Consider the following 15,391-nt stretch of genomic DNA (forward strand, 5'->3'; position numbering starts at 1 on the left):
AAAAAGATCATTTGGGCACGATTCAGACTCAAATTGCAAGTCAAAGGGTATTTCCCTTGTTCTGTACTATCAACCTGACAGAGAAGAGTCTCATTACATCTTCTAAATTATACATTCACAAGCAGGGGGCCCAAAAGTACTCTCAGTAGGGGAGGGCATATCTCTGTTCTCTGGCTGGTTCTCCTCCCCATGCTATCCCCGCTTTACCTCTTTCCCTCACCTTTAGAGCATGCACACCTTCTCCTCTTCCCGACTTCCCTCACTCCCTCCAGTTCCCTTCTGCTTCATTTTTTCTTTCCCCCTCCTTCCCTCTATTCTGGCTCTGCTCCTTTTTCATCTTCCTTCTTCTGTTTCCTGGCTGCCCACTCCTCCTTAACACCTCAACTCATCTTAGACTCATAGAATCATAGAGTTGGAAGGGACCACCAGGCTCATCTAGTCCAACCCCCTGCACAATGCAGGAAATTAACAACTACCTCCCCCCCCCCCACATCCCCAGTGACCCCAATCAAAGCACTTCCGACAGATGGCCATACTGCCTCTGCTTAAAGACCTCCAAAGACGGGGACTCCACCACCCTCCGAGGCAGTGCATTCCACCATCGAACAGCCCTTATCGAACAGCCCTCACTTAGGCTTCAAAAGGAAACTGCAGCAACCATTTTGGCTTAGCTAGGCAACTGCAGAGAGCTGTGTGAGTTTGCCTAAGGCAGCAATCCAAAGTGGCTGCCGGGATGCCGTGTGGATGTGATCTCACAAAATCACAGCATTTGAAAGTGTTAACATTTCATTTTATCTCCTTAAAAAAAAAAAATTAAGATTTTCCTGCAAACCCAGAGTGTCCCCCTGATCTGTTGAAACATCTCCTTTTCTGTACTCTCCTTGTGGCATTCATCTTTTTCCCGTGCTCAGGCCATTCCCACATCTGCTAATGAAATAATCTCTTTCCTAATGTGGAAGTGCCACTTGATCCCTTGCTAAGGGGGAGGGAGAGCAAAGAGGGCTCTAGGCATACTCCCCATTTTGAAGGCCAGCCAGGGTGTAAATATCATTGGCTGGATGCCAAAGGAAGTTTGAAAAATATCTCTAGGGTCTGCCTGTCCTTAAAGCCTCATGCTATTCTGAACACCTTTCACTGGAAATCAGTCCAAGAGATTTTGATGGAATTTAATCCCAAATGTATGTGGTTAAGACTGCACACTTAATAGTGAATAGGAATGGATGTATAGATTCCAGCGCCCATGCAGGGACACAGTTTGCCATTCCTTCAGTCCGAGCATTGGACAGTAGCAACTTTTTGAGCAGTGGAACTAGATCACTTTCCCTCCCCCTGCAGGGCACAGCTTTGCAATGGGGCATTAGCCACATAAATATTTGGTGTAGACAGAGGCAAGTAGGGTTGCCAGGTCCCTCTTCGCAACTGGTGGGAGGTTTTTGGGGTGGAGCCTGAGGAGGGTGGGGTTTGGGGAGGAAAGAGACTTCAATGCCATAGAGACCAATGACCAAAGCAGCCATTTTCTCCAGGTGAACTGATCTCAATCGGCTGGAGATCAGTTGTAATAGCAGGAGATATCCAGCTAGTACCTGGAGGTTGGCAACCCAAGAGGCAAGGCATGAATGGGAATGGGCCTGATGCGGGACTTTTGAGTGTAGGGTTGTCAACCTCCAGATGGTGGCTGAAGATCTCCTGCTATTACATCTGATCTCCAGCCGATAGAGATCGGTTCCTAGGGTTGCCAGGTCCCTCTTTGACATCAGCGGGAGGTTTTTGGGGCGGAGCCTGAGGAGGGCGGGGTTTGAGGAGGGGTGGGACTTCAATGCCATAGAGTCCAATGGCCAAAGTGGCCATTTTCTCCAGGTGAACTGATATCTAGCAGGAGATCTCCAGCTAGTACCTGGAGGTTGGCAACCCTATTGATTCCCCTGGAGAAAATGGCTGCTTTGACAATTGGACTTTATGGCATTGAAGTCCCTCCCCTCTCCAAACCCCACCCTTCTCAGTCTCCACCCCCAAAATGTCCAGGTATTTCCCAACCCAGAGCTGGCAACCCTATTTGAGTGGCATCCTTAATAACTGGGGATTAGGCCTGGAGCGGAGCCAAGTAGTAAAGGCTTTCAAGGAAAGTGGGAAAAAACATAGTACCTTTGCTCCACTAGCAAGAGTTAAGATGAAGTTTTAGTTTTTGTATCCCTAGCTACTGTTTTTGGCCTGCAGTATCTAAAGCACAGCTGCCTGCTGTGCAATCAGCAGAAGTGTTGATCTTGGACTGACACTGCTAAAAGATCCCACTCTTGGCCTTAACCCCTCCAAATTCACATGGGTGAACCTGAGCATAATGAAGAGCCTCATGCAGGGTACTATTTTGTTCAGCATGGGGTTTTGCATAAAGTCTGAGATTTGATGGCAGAGCAGTTTGTTCAGCAGCTTGTTCTTCAACAGGAGGAAGGAAATCATTCGATAGTCCAAACTGATGTGCACACATGCCCCTTCCCTTATTCTGCTGGTGTTAATCTTTGGATCATGTGCTTTATGTTAGGTTTGCCCAACAAATTCCTGACAGAACACAAGATCCTCCATTAGGCTGCTCTCTTCTGTAGGGAAGCTCTGTGTCTCTTATTTGTACCATAAATTGGTCTTGTGGCTAGAGTCTGGGGGAATTTGTGGAAGGGATAAGGCTGGCTTCCGAAGAGGGCATTCTACTTTGGATCATTGTCTAGTTCTTTCCCATCTGGCAGAGAGGTATATAGACACCCCCCACCAAAGGGTAGACTTACAGTACAATCCTTCACCAGTGCTCTGCCATATTCCCTTACTTTTACTTTTTTTTTTCTTTTTTTTAGAAACTGGGCAGTTATTAAGAATTAGCTAGCTCTCTGTAAAATAAAAAGGGTTAATCTAGATACCATTCCCTTAAAAAATCCTGTTTACTATATAGTAGCAGCTGAGTCATTTGCAGTTTTCTTCAGTAAGTGGCTTTTAAAAAAGAACACTGTTTTTCTTTTCGTCTTTCATTTTACTCTGATCCAGCAGTACTGTTTCCAGACGATGCTTAAGTTCCAGCAGCTTTGGGAAATGCAAGCCAACTTATGGCCTCTCATGCTTTGGTCCCTTGGATTTCTGAGGCTTTAAAATAGAATTATCTGGCCTGCCCTGATTTATTGTTTGTTTATTTACAGAAAGATCCAAGGTCCCCTGACATCCTATTAACTATAGTGATCAAATGCCAGCCTGCCTGGCTCCAGATCTTATAACTTAGGCTTCCAGTATTTCAGTTGGCCTCTATAGCTGTGCCTTTAAGACCAACTGATGTGCAGACATTAGCAGGTGATCAGGATAATGTTTATCTCCATAGAAGCTACTGATTTCTGCACAAGAACAGGCCAAGCTGGTCTCCCACCCCTTTCTGGCCTATTAACAACCCTATTGTAGCCATTGTTAGAAACAGCATACCTAGGGTTGCCAGCTCTGGGTTGGGAAATACCTGGAGATTTTGGGGGTGGAGTCTGAGGAGGGCGGGGTTTGGACAGTGGAGGGACTTCAATGCTATAGAATCCAATTGACAAAGCAGCCATTTTCTCCAGGGGAACTGATTTCTATTGCTGGATATCAGTTATAATAGGGGGAGATCTCCAGCCACCACCTGGAGGTTGGCAATCCTAAGCAAGCCATATTCCAGCAGAGAAAAAAACTGATATGATCCCAGGCATATTTAGTCACCTCAGTGGAACATACAGACAAGCATATTGTCAACCATGTGTGTATAGCCGTGTTGGCGAACCTATGGCACGCGTGCCGCAGCCGGCACACCGAGCCCTCTCTGTGGGCATGCGCGGACCCGTCGCATCTGCCTAGGGCTTTGCCATGAGGGCGCTGAGGGCGGTGCTCCTTCTCCCCAAGACCATGCTCCCCAAGCCTGCGCTGGCGCCCTCCCTCTCCTTGCACCCGGGGCAAGCCCCTCCCTCTCTCTCTCTCAGCTGAGCTGCGGCAACACATTGTATTGATAACATTTTCCATTACATTCAAATCGTAGGTACTGACGACATTCCGTGTGGATCGTGATGTGGAAATAAGCATCGCGGAGATCTAACACCACAAACCACATATGTCTGTCTAAGAGAGGGAGTACTTCAGGGAGTGACAGCATACGAAATTTCCTGGTCTTAATAAACACATTGAGCTCCTGGAGTTCCAGTATAGGGTGCTTCCCCCTTTTTTATCCACAAGAAAAAAGCGGGAATAAAACCCGCAATTCTGTTCAGAAGGTGGAACCTCTGAAATAGCCCCTTTAGAGAGGAGACTATCAACCTCTCCTAAAAGTAGGTCAGGGGGCAGTATAGGAGAGCGGCCCATGGGCCTATAAGGAGGTAACTATCAAACTCTATGAAATAACCAACATTTATTATCTTCAGAACCCAAACATCACTGGTAATTGCAAACCAAGCATGGTAAAAGGCAGACAGGCAATCAAGAAAACAAACAGAAACTTCTAGTCATGCCTGCTTAGGCTTATTGAAACAGCCCGGGGACCCCCTAGGGCCTTTACGGACTCTAGGTTTGTTCTGAAACTTCCTTTCATGCTGGACGCGTGGAAAGGAGGAGCGGAATGAGGGTTGCTGAAAAGACCCCTGGAAGCGGTATGGGCGGGAGGGCCGGTTGGCCTGTCGACCAAAATAGCGACGCTTAAAGTCGGGTGCTTGGGGTGTAATCCCTAGAGGCTTCACGTTTGTCTTATTTTTCTTTAAGTGGCCTAGGAACGTGTCTGTTTGGTCGCTGAAGAAGGATGTTCCTTCAAAAGGAAGGTCCTCGATACGTGACCTAGTGTCATAAGGAAGGGCAGACTGGCGGAGCCAAGCATGCCTGCGGATGACTATAGCGGAAGCAACGGCCTTACTAGACGAATCCGGAATGTGGCGTGCCGCCGTGAGCTGCTGTCATGCTAAGGACATGCCCTCACACTGTACGGACATCGCCGAAGGGCGTTGGTCATCGGAAAGGGCAGATATTTGTGGAGAGACACGATCCCATAGGAAATACTGATATCTTGCCATAACGGCAAGGAAGTTGGAGATGTGGAGGCCTACTGCACTGGAAGTATATATTTTTCTAGTGAGAGCATCGAGTTTACGGCCTTCTCAGACTTGTGGAGAAGAATGTGCTCCCGATCTATATTTACCAGGCAGTGCCTCTACAATTACTGAGTTGGGAGGGGGATGTTGGTATAAGAACTCTCAACCTTCCTTATGAATCTTATACAGGTTCTCCACCATTTTGGAGGAGGAGGGAACTGAGGCAGGCTTAGCCCAGTTGGTATGCACCCACTTCGAGAATGCTCTATATCATAGGAAGGGCTATGGTCCCTGCATCAGGGCAATGGAGGATATCCATAATATCATCAATCGGACCGGAATCCTCCGGTTTGAATTCAATTTTGAGAGCCTTCACCATGCGGATCAATTGTTCCACGTACAAGCGAACATCTCTCGTAGGAGAAATGGGCTTAGAGTCCCCGACAGTGTCCTCAGGTGAGGGAACTGAAGCGCAGGATTCGTCATCCGAGCCAGGAGAGAAGGAGGCATCATACTCCGAGTGAGCAGTGTCCCTTGAGATAGAAGGAGACCTGTATATATAAGGTTCACGTTGCGATGCTTGCCTTGGACGGACTGAAACCTTGGAAGTGTCATCAGGATGGCGAGATGGTGTGCGTCAATGGGAATATTTGGAAGGCGAGCGTGTACAGGAGCGACGGTGTCGACGACGGTCAACCGGGGATACCGAACGCACCGACGGTGTAGGATATCGGCGTCAAGAGGTATCTCGGAGCTGACGAGAGGGAGACCGGCTCCTAGAGGAGTAATGGTGCCGACATGAAACTGTACTATGTGAGCAAAATTAACAGCTATGTTCGGTGGATGACTGTTTGGATGGAGATCGTGTACGGCAGGCAGGCCGACTGTGTTTGGAAACAGATTGGCAGCGACGGGATGTGGATCAGCTCCAACGGTTAGATCGGCTTCGACGGGTGGACCGGCTCCGACGGGTGGAACGGCTCTGACGAGTGGATCGGCTCCAATGGGTGGAACGACTCCGACGGGTGGACCGGCTCCTACGGGAAGTGGATCGACTCCGTTGGGAAGACCGACTCCGACGAGAAGACTACGGGAAGCAGATCGACTCCGACGGATGGATCGACTCCGACGGGAGATCGGTTGGCGCTGATGGGAGGAAGATCGGCTCCGACGGGTAGGATGACAGTGTCGAGAGGTGGATTGACGCCGACCAGAACGAGATGACTCTGGGCTTCGAGAGTGATGCCGTGAAGCCGACCGACGCCAAGATCGTTGGCCAGGCTCAAGGTGAGACGAACCTTGCGGGCCAACCGTCGAGAGTCCTGCTGGGTGCCTGCAGGAGGCAATGGCTGAACGGCGCCATCCTGAACCGTTGCAGATTCCACCGCAGGCCCTTTCTCGGTATCGAGCAATGGGGATTTGGTAGACACCGAAGGCACATCCTTGTAAAGGTGAAGGAGGTGTTGCTTAAACTGTGTTCTCCTCCTGGGCCCTGCTCAGACACGGAACCGAGGGGATAGCCAGAGAATGAGGAGGCGAGTCCTCAATAGTAATCGGCTGGCGTCCGGTGACATCGGAGGCAAGCGAAGTCAAAGGATGAGGCGACTTGACCTGAGATCAGCGCTGAGGGGATGCGGAGGCCGATCGGCGTCGAAGAGTTTTCTGAGAGTGTGAAGGCGATCAGCGTCGAGGTGACCTGGAACGTGACGGACGCAGAGAAGAGCCACGGTCACGGCCATCTTGTGACCCCGGGGCAATGAATTTCGTCGGTTTAATAACTACGGAAGACGGCGTCTTCGAAGGGCCACCTTGCTTGGACAACTTTTTAGTTGAGGGCCCCGCTTGGGGCTTCCCGGTAGAAGGACCGGGTTCAGCAGACTGACCTCTCGGACGAAGAGACTCCTTGTAGAGGTGAGAGAGAAGGCGAGTTGAGCAAACCCTCAGGGCCTTCGTGGTAAGTTTGGAGCAACTCTTACAAGTTGCTGCGATGTGGCCTTCTCCCAGACAAAGGAGACAATTTTTGTGAGGCCATTTTGGCACCACAATAAGTACATTTTTTGAAAAGGGGAGCCTTCTTAGACTCCATAGCTAGAGAAGAAGCTAACATGTTCTCTTTCCGTGGCGGCAGAAAGAGAACTGGAGGGAAGAGTGCTCCCTCCCCCTTGGGTCATGTGACCGATGGGCGGGAAGGCGGCATGCCCCGAGGGGAGGGGGAGCACTCTCTTTTAGATTTTGCTAGAAGCTGACAAGTCTTATCCGTGGCTGGCCTGTGCCTGCACAGTCCCAATGTGGGACTGCATAGAAGCCACGCAGATGAATATGTCCTTACCTCCTAAAGATCTGGATTCCCTCATCTGCTCAGCCAAGGACTAATAGACAAGCATTAAACAAGACATGGACTCTAGGCTCACTGTCCCACTTGTGCAATGAAAATAATAATGCTCTACCACAAGAGTTGTCAACTGCCTGGAGGAAAAATGTCCTGTCCCTTTAATAAAAGCTCAATGAGATGTTATTTACCTCCATGCTATGAAAAGCTTTGGCTGCCCATTTCTACAAATTAGGCCTCTATTAAATGGACAAGATATATATTTTTTTTCTCCAGGCCTGTTAGCGACTTTAAATAGCATACAGGAATATTCTGAGAGTAAATAAGATTACAGATGACTTGGTGTACTTCTGTGGTTACGTAGTAAAATGCAGCCATCTCCAGATAGGGGTACAGCGATGGATTACAATGACGGAGGAAGCACACACAGCATTTATTTTGAACTACGAACCAACTGAGCTTTCTTATCTCTGACTGCCCTAAGCACTGTGTTGAGATCACCCTGAGAAGCTTGGTGTTCCTGCAGAGTTCTCTGGGATGAGTATAAGAGCTGAGCAGCTCATAAAATTTTCAGAGGCACAATTGTCAGGAGTCAAGATCAACAGAAATAAGCAAATACTTAATATCCTCTGAGCTGTTTTCAACAACCCTTTTTACTGTGCTCTTTCTCCTCCCCCATGCCCCCTCCGCACTCGCTTTCCCTTTTCCATTTCCTTCCCAAGAAAGGTAGTTTTCTTCACAGGGATTAAATAAAAAAGAGGTTTTAAATCAAACACAGAGAAAACATCCCTTCCAGCCAAATCCCAATAAAAACCTCAGCTTCTTCCATGCAAATATTTGGGGTGAGGGTGGGGAAGAGACAGTCACAGTTGGAGAACAACAGCCATAAATTACCAAGGAAGATCTTGTTTGGTTTGAATTCAGTGTCAGGCTCAAGCTGTTTAGGTTTGGGGGCAGGGGGAAGAACTGGAGAGGAGCTCTCTGTGTTTTCAAATGGATACAACAAAATACACTCTATAAAGTATCAAAGAACACCCTGCCTTTTTAGAGCTGGTTCCTTCTATCAAACTCCTATAAAGACTTCTTTAGATTACCAATTAAAGTATGTGTCTTCCCTGTGTATGTGTCTTTAGCATTTGAAAGATGGCACTACAAATCCTAATCTACAGTCCCCATGTAAATAGACCAGAGCTGGGAGACACGTGCTGCAAAGAGAAGATAGCCTGGCTGCTGCCCCTTCTCTTTTAAAAACATCTGGATGATTGTGCACCTCAGCACAGAAGATCATAAGCACTCCGCCTGTAAAGAACTGCCTCACATGAGAACTGAAGCTTATCAATTTCATCTCAGCAGTACACTCAATTTATTGGGCATGGGGAAGAATGAAATTGAATAATTCATCATCAGTGAAGTCACAGGCACCAGCCGATAGATGCATAAGACATGCACACAATCACAATTCGATAATACTCTAAAGTAACTCAACATGGCCACAGAACTTCAAACACAACAACCTTGACACAAGATTTTCTTGATATGACATCCAGCTCCCCTGTGACAAATGAGTAGCAACTGTGCGTATCTCAGAGGGATGTTAGACTGCTGCAACCAAAATAACAAATAATCTTGGGTCTCCATAAAGACTGTGAATATGAGCACTGTACATCAACCCAATTACTTTCAGCATCGAGATTAATCACCACCAATTTTTACTGAGCTTGATAGTGCGGCTAACTGTGATATCACTAACATGATATATCTATGCACCTGTCACATCCCAGTGATGCCTTTCTCTCATTTACATTGGCCAAACTAGGTTGTCTCCAAATGGACACAAATTAGATTTTAAAAATGGAAACACTCAGAAACTGGGTGGGTGGGCAGGCTGGTGCTTCGATCTCCCTGGATATTCAATAATAGACTTACTCCTGCCCTGGAAGAAAACCCCTGAGTATCTTCAGGGGGATTCTGAGTAGATCTGCCTACTGTGGCAATGTTAAAGTTTGCAACACTTCTCTCTCTCTGTGTGTGTAAAGTGCCTTCAAGTCGCAGCAGATTTATGGCGACCCCTTTTGGGTTTTTCATGGCAAGAGACTAACAGAGGTGGTTTGCCAGTGCCTTCCTCTGCACAGCAACCCTGGTATTCCTCAGTGGTCTCCCATCCAAATACTAACCAGGGCTGACCCTGCTTAGCTTCTGAGATCTGATGAGATCATTGCATTAGTACAATTTCCTGCAAAGCAGGGCAGTGTGTATACTGGTTAGAGTGACTAAGATCCAGAGGGCTGGGTTTAAATCTCCATGCTACCATGACACACCTGGGATGACCTTTTGCTGGTCACTCTCTCAGTCTTGTCTCAGTGATGTTCCATATTCTGCTGCTTTTGGGAAGGATTCTGTATCCAAGATTAAATGTCTGATAATTATGAACATAGGATTATGAACTATTTGCCCTTACAGGACATACTGGGTAAAGTATGTCCTGATTTAAGAGTTTTATGGCAGAAAAAAAAGTTAAGTCGTTAGTTGAAGCTTTTATTCATCACAGTGCTGTGGTGGTGACCAGGAAAGATGCAGACTTCCCTTCTACTGTACAGTTGGTAGAAGCACAGGCGCATCCTTCAGGACCAGATGGCAAACGTATTAGACCATTATTTGACCTGTTTTAAAACAGCCTTGTCAGACTGTTTGTAACGCCAGGCCTTTTCACCTCCTTTTGTAAAAGATATGAAATATTTCACCTGCACATATTTAAATAAAGTATATTACTAAACAGTAATCTTGTTTTTAGACTAAAAGATAAGCTAAATGTAATAGTTACATTGAGGATACAGAACTAGTTTCCGGGTTAGCATAATAGTTTTGTTTTCTTCATGTATAGAAGGTATGAGAAAACATACTAAAAGATAAGCTAAATGTAATAGTTATGACAATAGGTAATTAAAAATGTAGTTTGCATCCTGCATGAATATGGAAGTTTTATAATGGATGAAAACTCTCTGATTATTTTACAAGAATATGAAGTCAGATAGGCTGCATTGAGGATACAGAACTAGTTTCCGGGTTAGCATAATAGTTTTGTTTTCTTCATGTATAGAAGGTATGAGAAAACATACTAAAAGATAAGCTAAATGTAATAGTTATGGGTGTGGAATGACAATAGGTAATTAAAAATGTAGTTTGCATCCTGCATGAATATGGAAGTTTTATAATGGATGAAAACTCTCTGATTATTTTACAAGAATATGAAGTCAGATAGGCTGCATTGAGGATACAGAAGTAGTTTCCGGGTTAGCATAATAGTTTTGTTTTCTTCATGTATAGAAGGTATGAGAAAACATACATAGAGTAAGATTCCATTAAAGTTTACAGCTATGGTGAGGGGAAACCTGGCTTTTTAACTTGATACCTTTGCTGGATTTTGAGATGTCTCTTACTACATTACTGTCAAGAAAGAAAATACTTCCCTCCTTGCATGTCGGATCATGTGATTTCTTTTCTGTACAGTGACGCTAACAGCCCAATCCTAAAGGGTGTGTGTGGCTTAGGAGCCAGCGTGACCCCAGCACTAGCATTAATGCCATAAAGGGGCCACTTATGCCGGCTACGGGGAGCAGTGCGGCAGTGCGAGCTGTGGGTGCTGGTGCAGCCTTGCTGGCAGCGTTTTCCTAGCACAAGGCCTCACGCCGGTGTCAAAGGGGGCAGAGCTGGCATTAGTCAGTTCCCAAAGTCTTTTTAGCCTGGGAATGCCCCCTTTAGCCAGCACCAAGTTACACCTGCAAAAAGGAAGGCATAGCCCCGTGAAACCCAATGGAGGAGTTTCACAGGATTTTTTTTTTTAATTCCCTTTTTGCTTTCTTTTTTGGGGCTGGGAAGCTGCTCAGGAGGCAGCATTGCTGCATCATCACCAGGTACTTCTTAACCACACCCTCCTTAGGATTGCGCAACAAGTGTTTTTTGCATTTTGAACACCTGCAGTCTGAATACAGTCTTTCAAACACTGTTCTGCTGTTCTTCAAGCCTGACCAACAAATCTTCCATTATGTACAGGGTATCCTATACACTATGCTTTTGCCTTGAGCTGTAGCATCTAGTGCCATTCTAGTGTAGACTCTATGTCCAGCTCTGCAGCATCACCTTTTAACTGGACTTGCATTCGACCAGTGCACCCTGTTCTTGACTTGCATTTCTACCTCGTCTCGGCTTCCCTCTTCTCAAAAACAAATCCTTGAGCACAAGAGAGCAAAATCTGACCTGACATGACTATGCCTGGTTCCTTTCTCAAAACTCCACAAGCATAATTCAATCTTCCACTTTGCAGGATCTATCCCATTTGTTGGCATAGGCTTCTAGAGATGCAGGGGCCATTCCACGCACTCCTCCCTCCCACCTTCTGGAGGACCCCCAGATTTAAAGCATATCTGATATTTGGTAAATTGACACAGCCCAATGCATCCCCCCCCCCAAAAAAAAAGTTGGGAGGTAGAAAACAAAGGTTACTATTCTTATGTTTTAAGAAACTGGAGCAACAGTAGTCTTTTTAATCTCTGCATTTTACATTGAACTTTCTGCTATTCATGTGCTTCAAATGACATTTGGACTTCCTTTTATTCATGTGCTTGAAATGAGACTCTAAGGGGTGTGTGTGAAGAAGACAGAATCCTTCTGAGTGTTCAGAGACAGGACATAAAAAAATCTGCCTATGAAAAACCTGCGGTGGCTTCCCTCAAGTGCTTTGCCTATTAAACTGTTGCACTATATTCAGTCTCAGAAGTTAACCTATTTGAACGGGGGGGGGGGGGATCAAGAACTTTCCCTCCCCCAGATGGTAACCTTAATCAGAATGTGAGTTCTTATTTTCACTACATTTAAGAGAAATTCTAAGGCACTTTCATTTAGAGTGGATTTGTAATATTATACTTCAAGATACTGGAGAGAAAAGGAATTCCAATTCGGTTTTATAAAGTTAGAATGGATGTAATGGTCATACTGCAAGTTCCCCTTGTTTCAAAACCTATAGCACTCTCTTCCCTCCCCCCACCACCCCAAGATTAGGATTCTGTACAATGCATCCCCAGAAGGTAAAAACCATAAAGAGATCAAAATGCAATATCAAAGCGTCCAAATGCATTGTGCAAATATATCATTTTTTATTTCTCTTCTGTGGAAAGAATGAGACATTCAGGTAGAAACATATTAAATTAATGCAGTCAAGAGTTTAAATGCAAAAATAAATATAAAGTCCAGCAGCTGATTGCATTCATAAAACATCTCGATTTTTTTCCCTTAACAGTTAAAAAAAGGGATATGCATTTCTTTTTCTTAAATAAAAAAACAGCCAAGGTAGAACATACATACAAGCACTTCCTCTTAAAAAAATATCCTGACCTCACTTGCAAAACTGTTCTTCGAACCTAGCACGTCCACAACTCGGTTTTGATCGGAGGTTTTTGGTTTTACAAAGAGTGGGGGGGGGGGAGAGAGAGCAAGAAACATCACCCTTCCGAGATCACCCTTCCAAATCTCGCTCTTACAGTCTGTTAGGATTTGGATCTGGGAGACCAAACCGAGGGAGAGCGTCCAACAGCCGCGGGGACCAAAAGCAACCCGCAGCGAGCCCCCCCCCCAAAACAAGACTCTGCCAAAGTTCTCCTCGCTTCGCCCCCGTCCAACTTCGCTCCGAAGCGCCGCGGCGGGGCGGATGCCAAGTCGGGGCCCTGCCCCTCTCTCCCCCTTGGGGGTGCCGGGGGCGTCCAGCGGGGCCGGGCCGCCCCCTTCAGAGGGCCGAGTCGGAGTCGCTGGAGTCCAGGCTGTTCCTCAGGCGGCCGCAGCTGCTGCGGAGCTGGTCCCGCTGCAGGCTGAGGTTGTGGGCGCTCCTGCGGAGGCACTCGAGGGACTGCAGGAAGGACCGCTTGGCCTTCTCCTCCTCCACGGGCGAGACGCCCTCCTCCTCCACCACCTCCTGGATCTCGTCGAAGGTCACCGGCTGCGTCTTGAAGCGGGACTGGCGGGGCCGGCGCGCCTTGCCCGGGGGCAGCCGGGCGGGCCGGGCGGGCGCGGGGAGCTCCTCGGCCAGGCACACGAAGGGCGGCATCACCGCCTGGTAGCTCGAGCACACGCCCAGCAGCTCGGCGGGCTTCGCGGCCGCCGCCGCCGCCGCCGCCATCCTGCAGCCGAGGGCGCCGGGCTGCGCTCCCGCCGCGTCGGGGCTTCTCCTCCGCGGCCGAGACCCGGGGGCCCAAAGCGCGGGGGCCTCTCGGGCAAACGCCCGTCCCGACCGCAGCAGGAGCCCACGGGGGCAGCAGCAGCAGCAGCCAGCGGGCAGACTGCAACGCCTCCGCTGTCTCGCTCCCGGCCAACCGCCTCGCTTGCTTGCTTGGGTTGGGTTGGGTTGAGTAGAGTTGGCTTGGCTTGGCTTGCTGGTGCTCTCCGCGCCGCGTCCCCGCCTTTATATACCCCTCGCCTGCCCACCCGGGAGCATGCTCAGATGACAAGCAAGACCGTTTAAAGGAGGGGAGGCCCCTTCCCTTCCGCCTGACTCCTCGGCCGCCTCCCCCCCCGATGCTGTTATCATGATGATGGGAGTAACGACGACGCCCCCGCCGTCACGAACAGCAGGGAGGCGGGGAAGAGCGACTCCGCAAGACCTGCGGATGCATCGCCCCCGCCCCCCCTGGAGAAGAAATTCAGCCGAGCTGCTGCGTGGCGGAGCGACCCTATGCGCGGGGGAGGGGAGGGGGGGTGCACGGAGGGCGCCCCAAACACCCGCTGGGCGGGGAAGCCTCGACGACATCGACTGATTCCAGCCCCCCCCCCCCCAACTGCAGCATTGGGTTGCTCGACTGAGCCGAGTAGTCGGCTGCAGGGGGAGGCTAGGTAGAGGATTGCCAGGTCCCTCTTCACCACCGGCCGGAGGTTTTGGGAGCTGAGCCTGAGGAGGGGAGGGACTTCAATGCCATAGAGTCCAATGGCCAAAGCGGCCATTTCCTCCAGGGCAGTGGTTCCCAACCTTTTTTGGACCAGGGACCACTAGGACTTTTTTGTTCGGTGCAGGGACCCCAAGGTTCAAAATAAAAATTCAGAGGATTTGAAAATAAACTTTAATCATAACTGTCTATGGGTTTATAACTTTGTTTCGCGGACCTTAATTTAGTTCTCATGGACCCCTGGGGGTCCACGGACCCCTGGCTGGGAACCAGTGCTCCAGGGGAACTGATCTCTGTCGGCTGGAGATCAGTTGAAATAGCAGGAGATCTCCTGCTGCTACCTGGAGATTGAACTGGCGAAATAGGCACAAGTATGTGTGTGTGTTGTAGTTCCGTTCGCACTTTCACTCATTGCACAGTTTTGCGTTATTAATAGAAGCTTGTTTGCATTGCAAGAGCCTAGTACTATTTATGTCCTCAACTACCTGGAGATTGGCAACCCTAGACATCAACCCATCACCTTTATGGGCATAAAAGGAACCCTAGATGTGTAACACACTCATCCCATTCCCGCCGTTTGCTCGCTCTCGCCGTCCCCCCCCCCCTCCGTGCGACAACAGCAATAGTGTGTTATTTAGACTGGAAAACGACGGGGGGGGGGGAGAGAGAGAGAGACATCCCCCAGCTGCCGCCGCCGCGGCTGCAAAGATGGTGGAACCCCCCCCCCCAAAAGCGTTTTCCCTCGCCCAAACCGCAGGAGAACTCGACCGAGGGATTTCCAACGTCACGTGTACTTTGGCCCCCGCTGCTACACGCGCAAGTCTCGAGGTACTCAGACACATACACATCACCCCCAGACTACCAAGGTCCTGCTCTGGCCACTGGACCCCGGGAGACAGATCAGCACAAGCTGCTGGCTGCTTTGGGCTAAAAACAACAAAGCTGGGGTTTTTTCCCCCTGACGCTGGAGGTGGCCCTTTGACCCCATCTCCCCTAATCCTGTCTGGTGTCTACACTTGGAGGGGACTGTCTCAATAATGGCTTGTCTGTGCATGAAGCAATGCAGTCAC

The 15,391-nt window shown here is 48.5% G+C and overlaps 1 protein-coding gene and 1 pseudogene across 1 annotated transcript; one reads left to right on the plus strand and one right to left on the minus strand.

Annotated features, from left to right (window-relative positions):
• LOC130478586 (eukaryotic translation initiation factor 5A-1-like) overlaps window positions 1-13,710 on the plus strand; it is a 145,900-nt pseudogene extending 132,190 nt beyond the window's left edge.
• Window positions 13,172-13,561, minus strand: C6H11orf96 (chromosome 6 C11orf96 homolog). The gene has a single exon (XM_056851915.1). The coding sequence runs from the start codon at window positions 13,559-13,561 to the stop codon at window positions 13,172-13,174; it is 390 nt and encodes a 129-aa protein (XP_056707893.1).
• Window positions 13,711-15,391: the final 1,681 nt, after the last annotated feature.

The sequence above is a fragment of the Euleptes europaea genome, chromosome 6 (genome assembly GCF_029931775.1).
Source record: "Euleptes europaea isolate rEulEur1 chromosome 6, rEulEur1.hap1, whole genome shotgun sequence".
Taxonomy (NCBI): Eukaryota; Metazoa; Chordata; class Lepidosauria; order Squamata; family Sphaerodactylidae; genus Euleptes; species Euleptes europaea.

What these genes read in the sequence shown, in the direction of transcription:
- C6H11orf96 (XM_056851915.1), bottom strand. Translation starts at nt 13,561, where the DNA reads ATGGCGGCGGCGGCGGCGGCGGCCGCGAAGCCCGCCGAGCTGCTGGGC.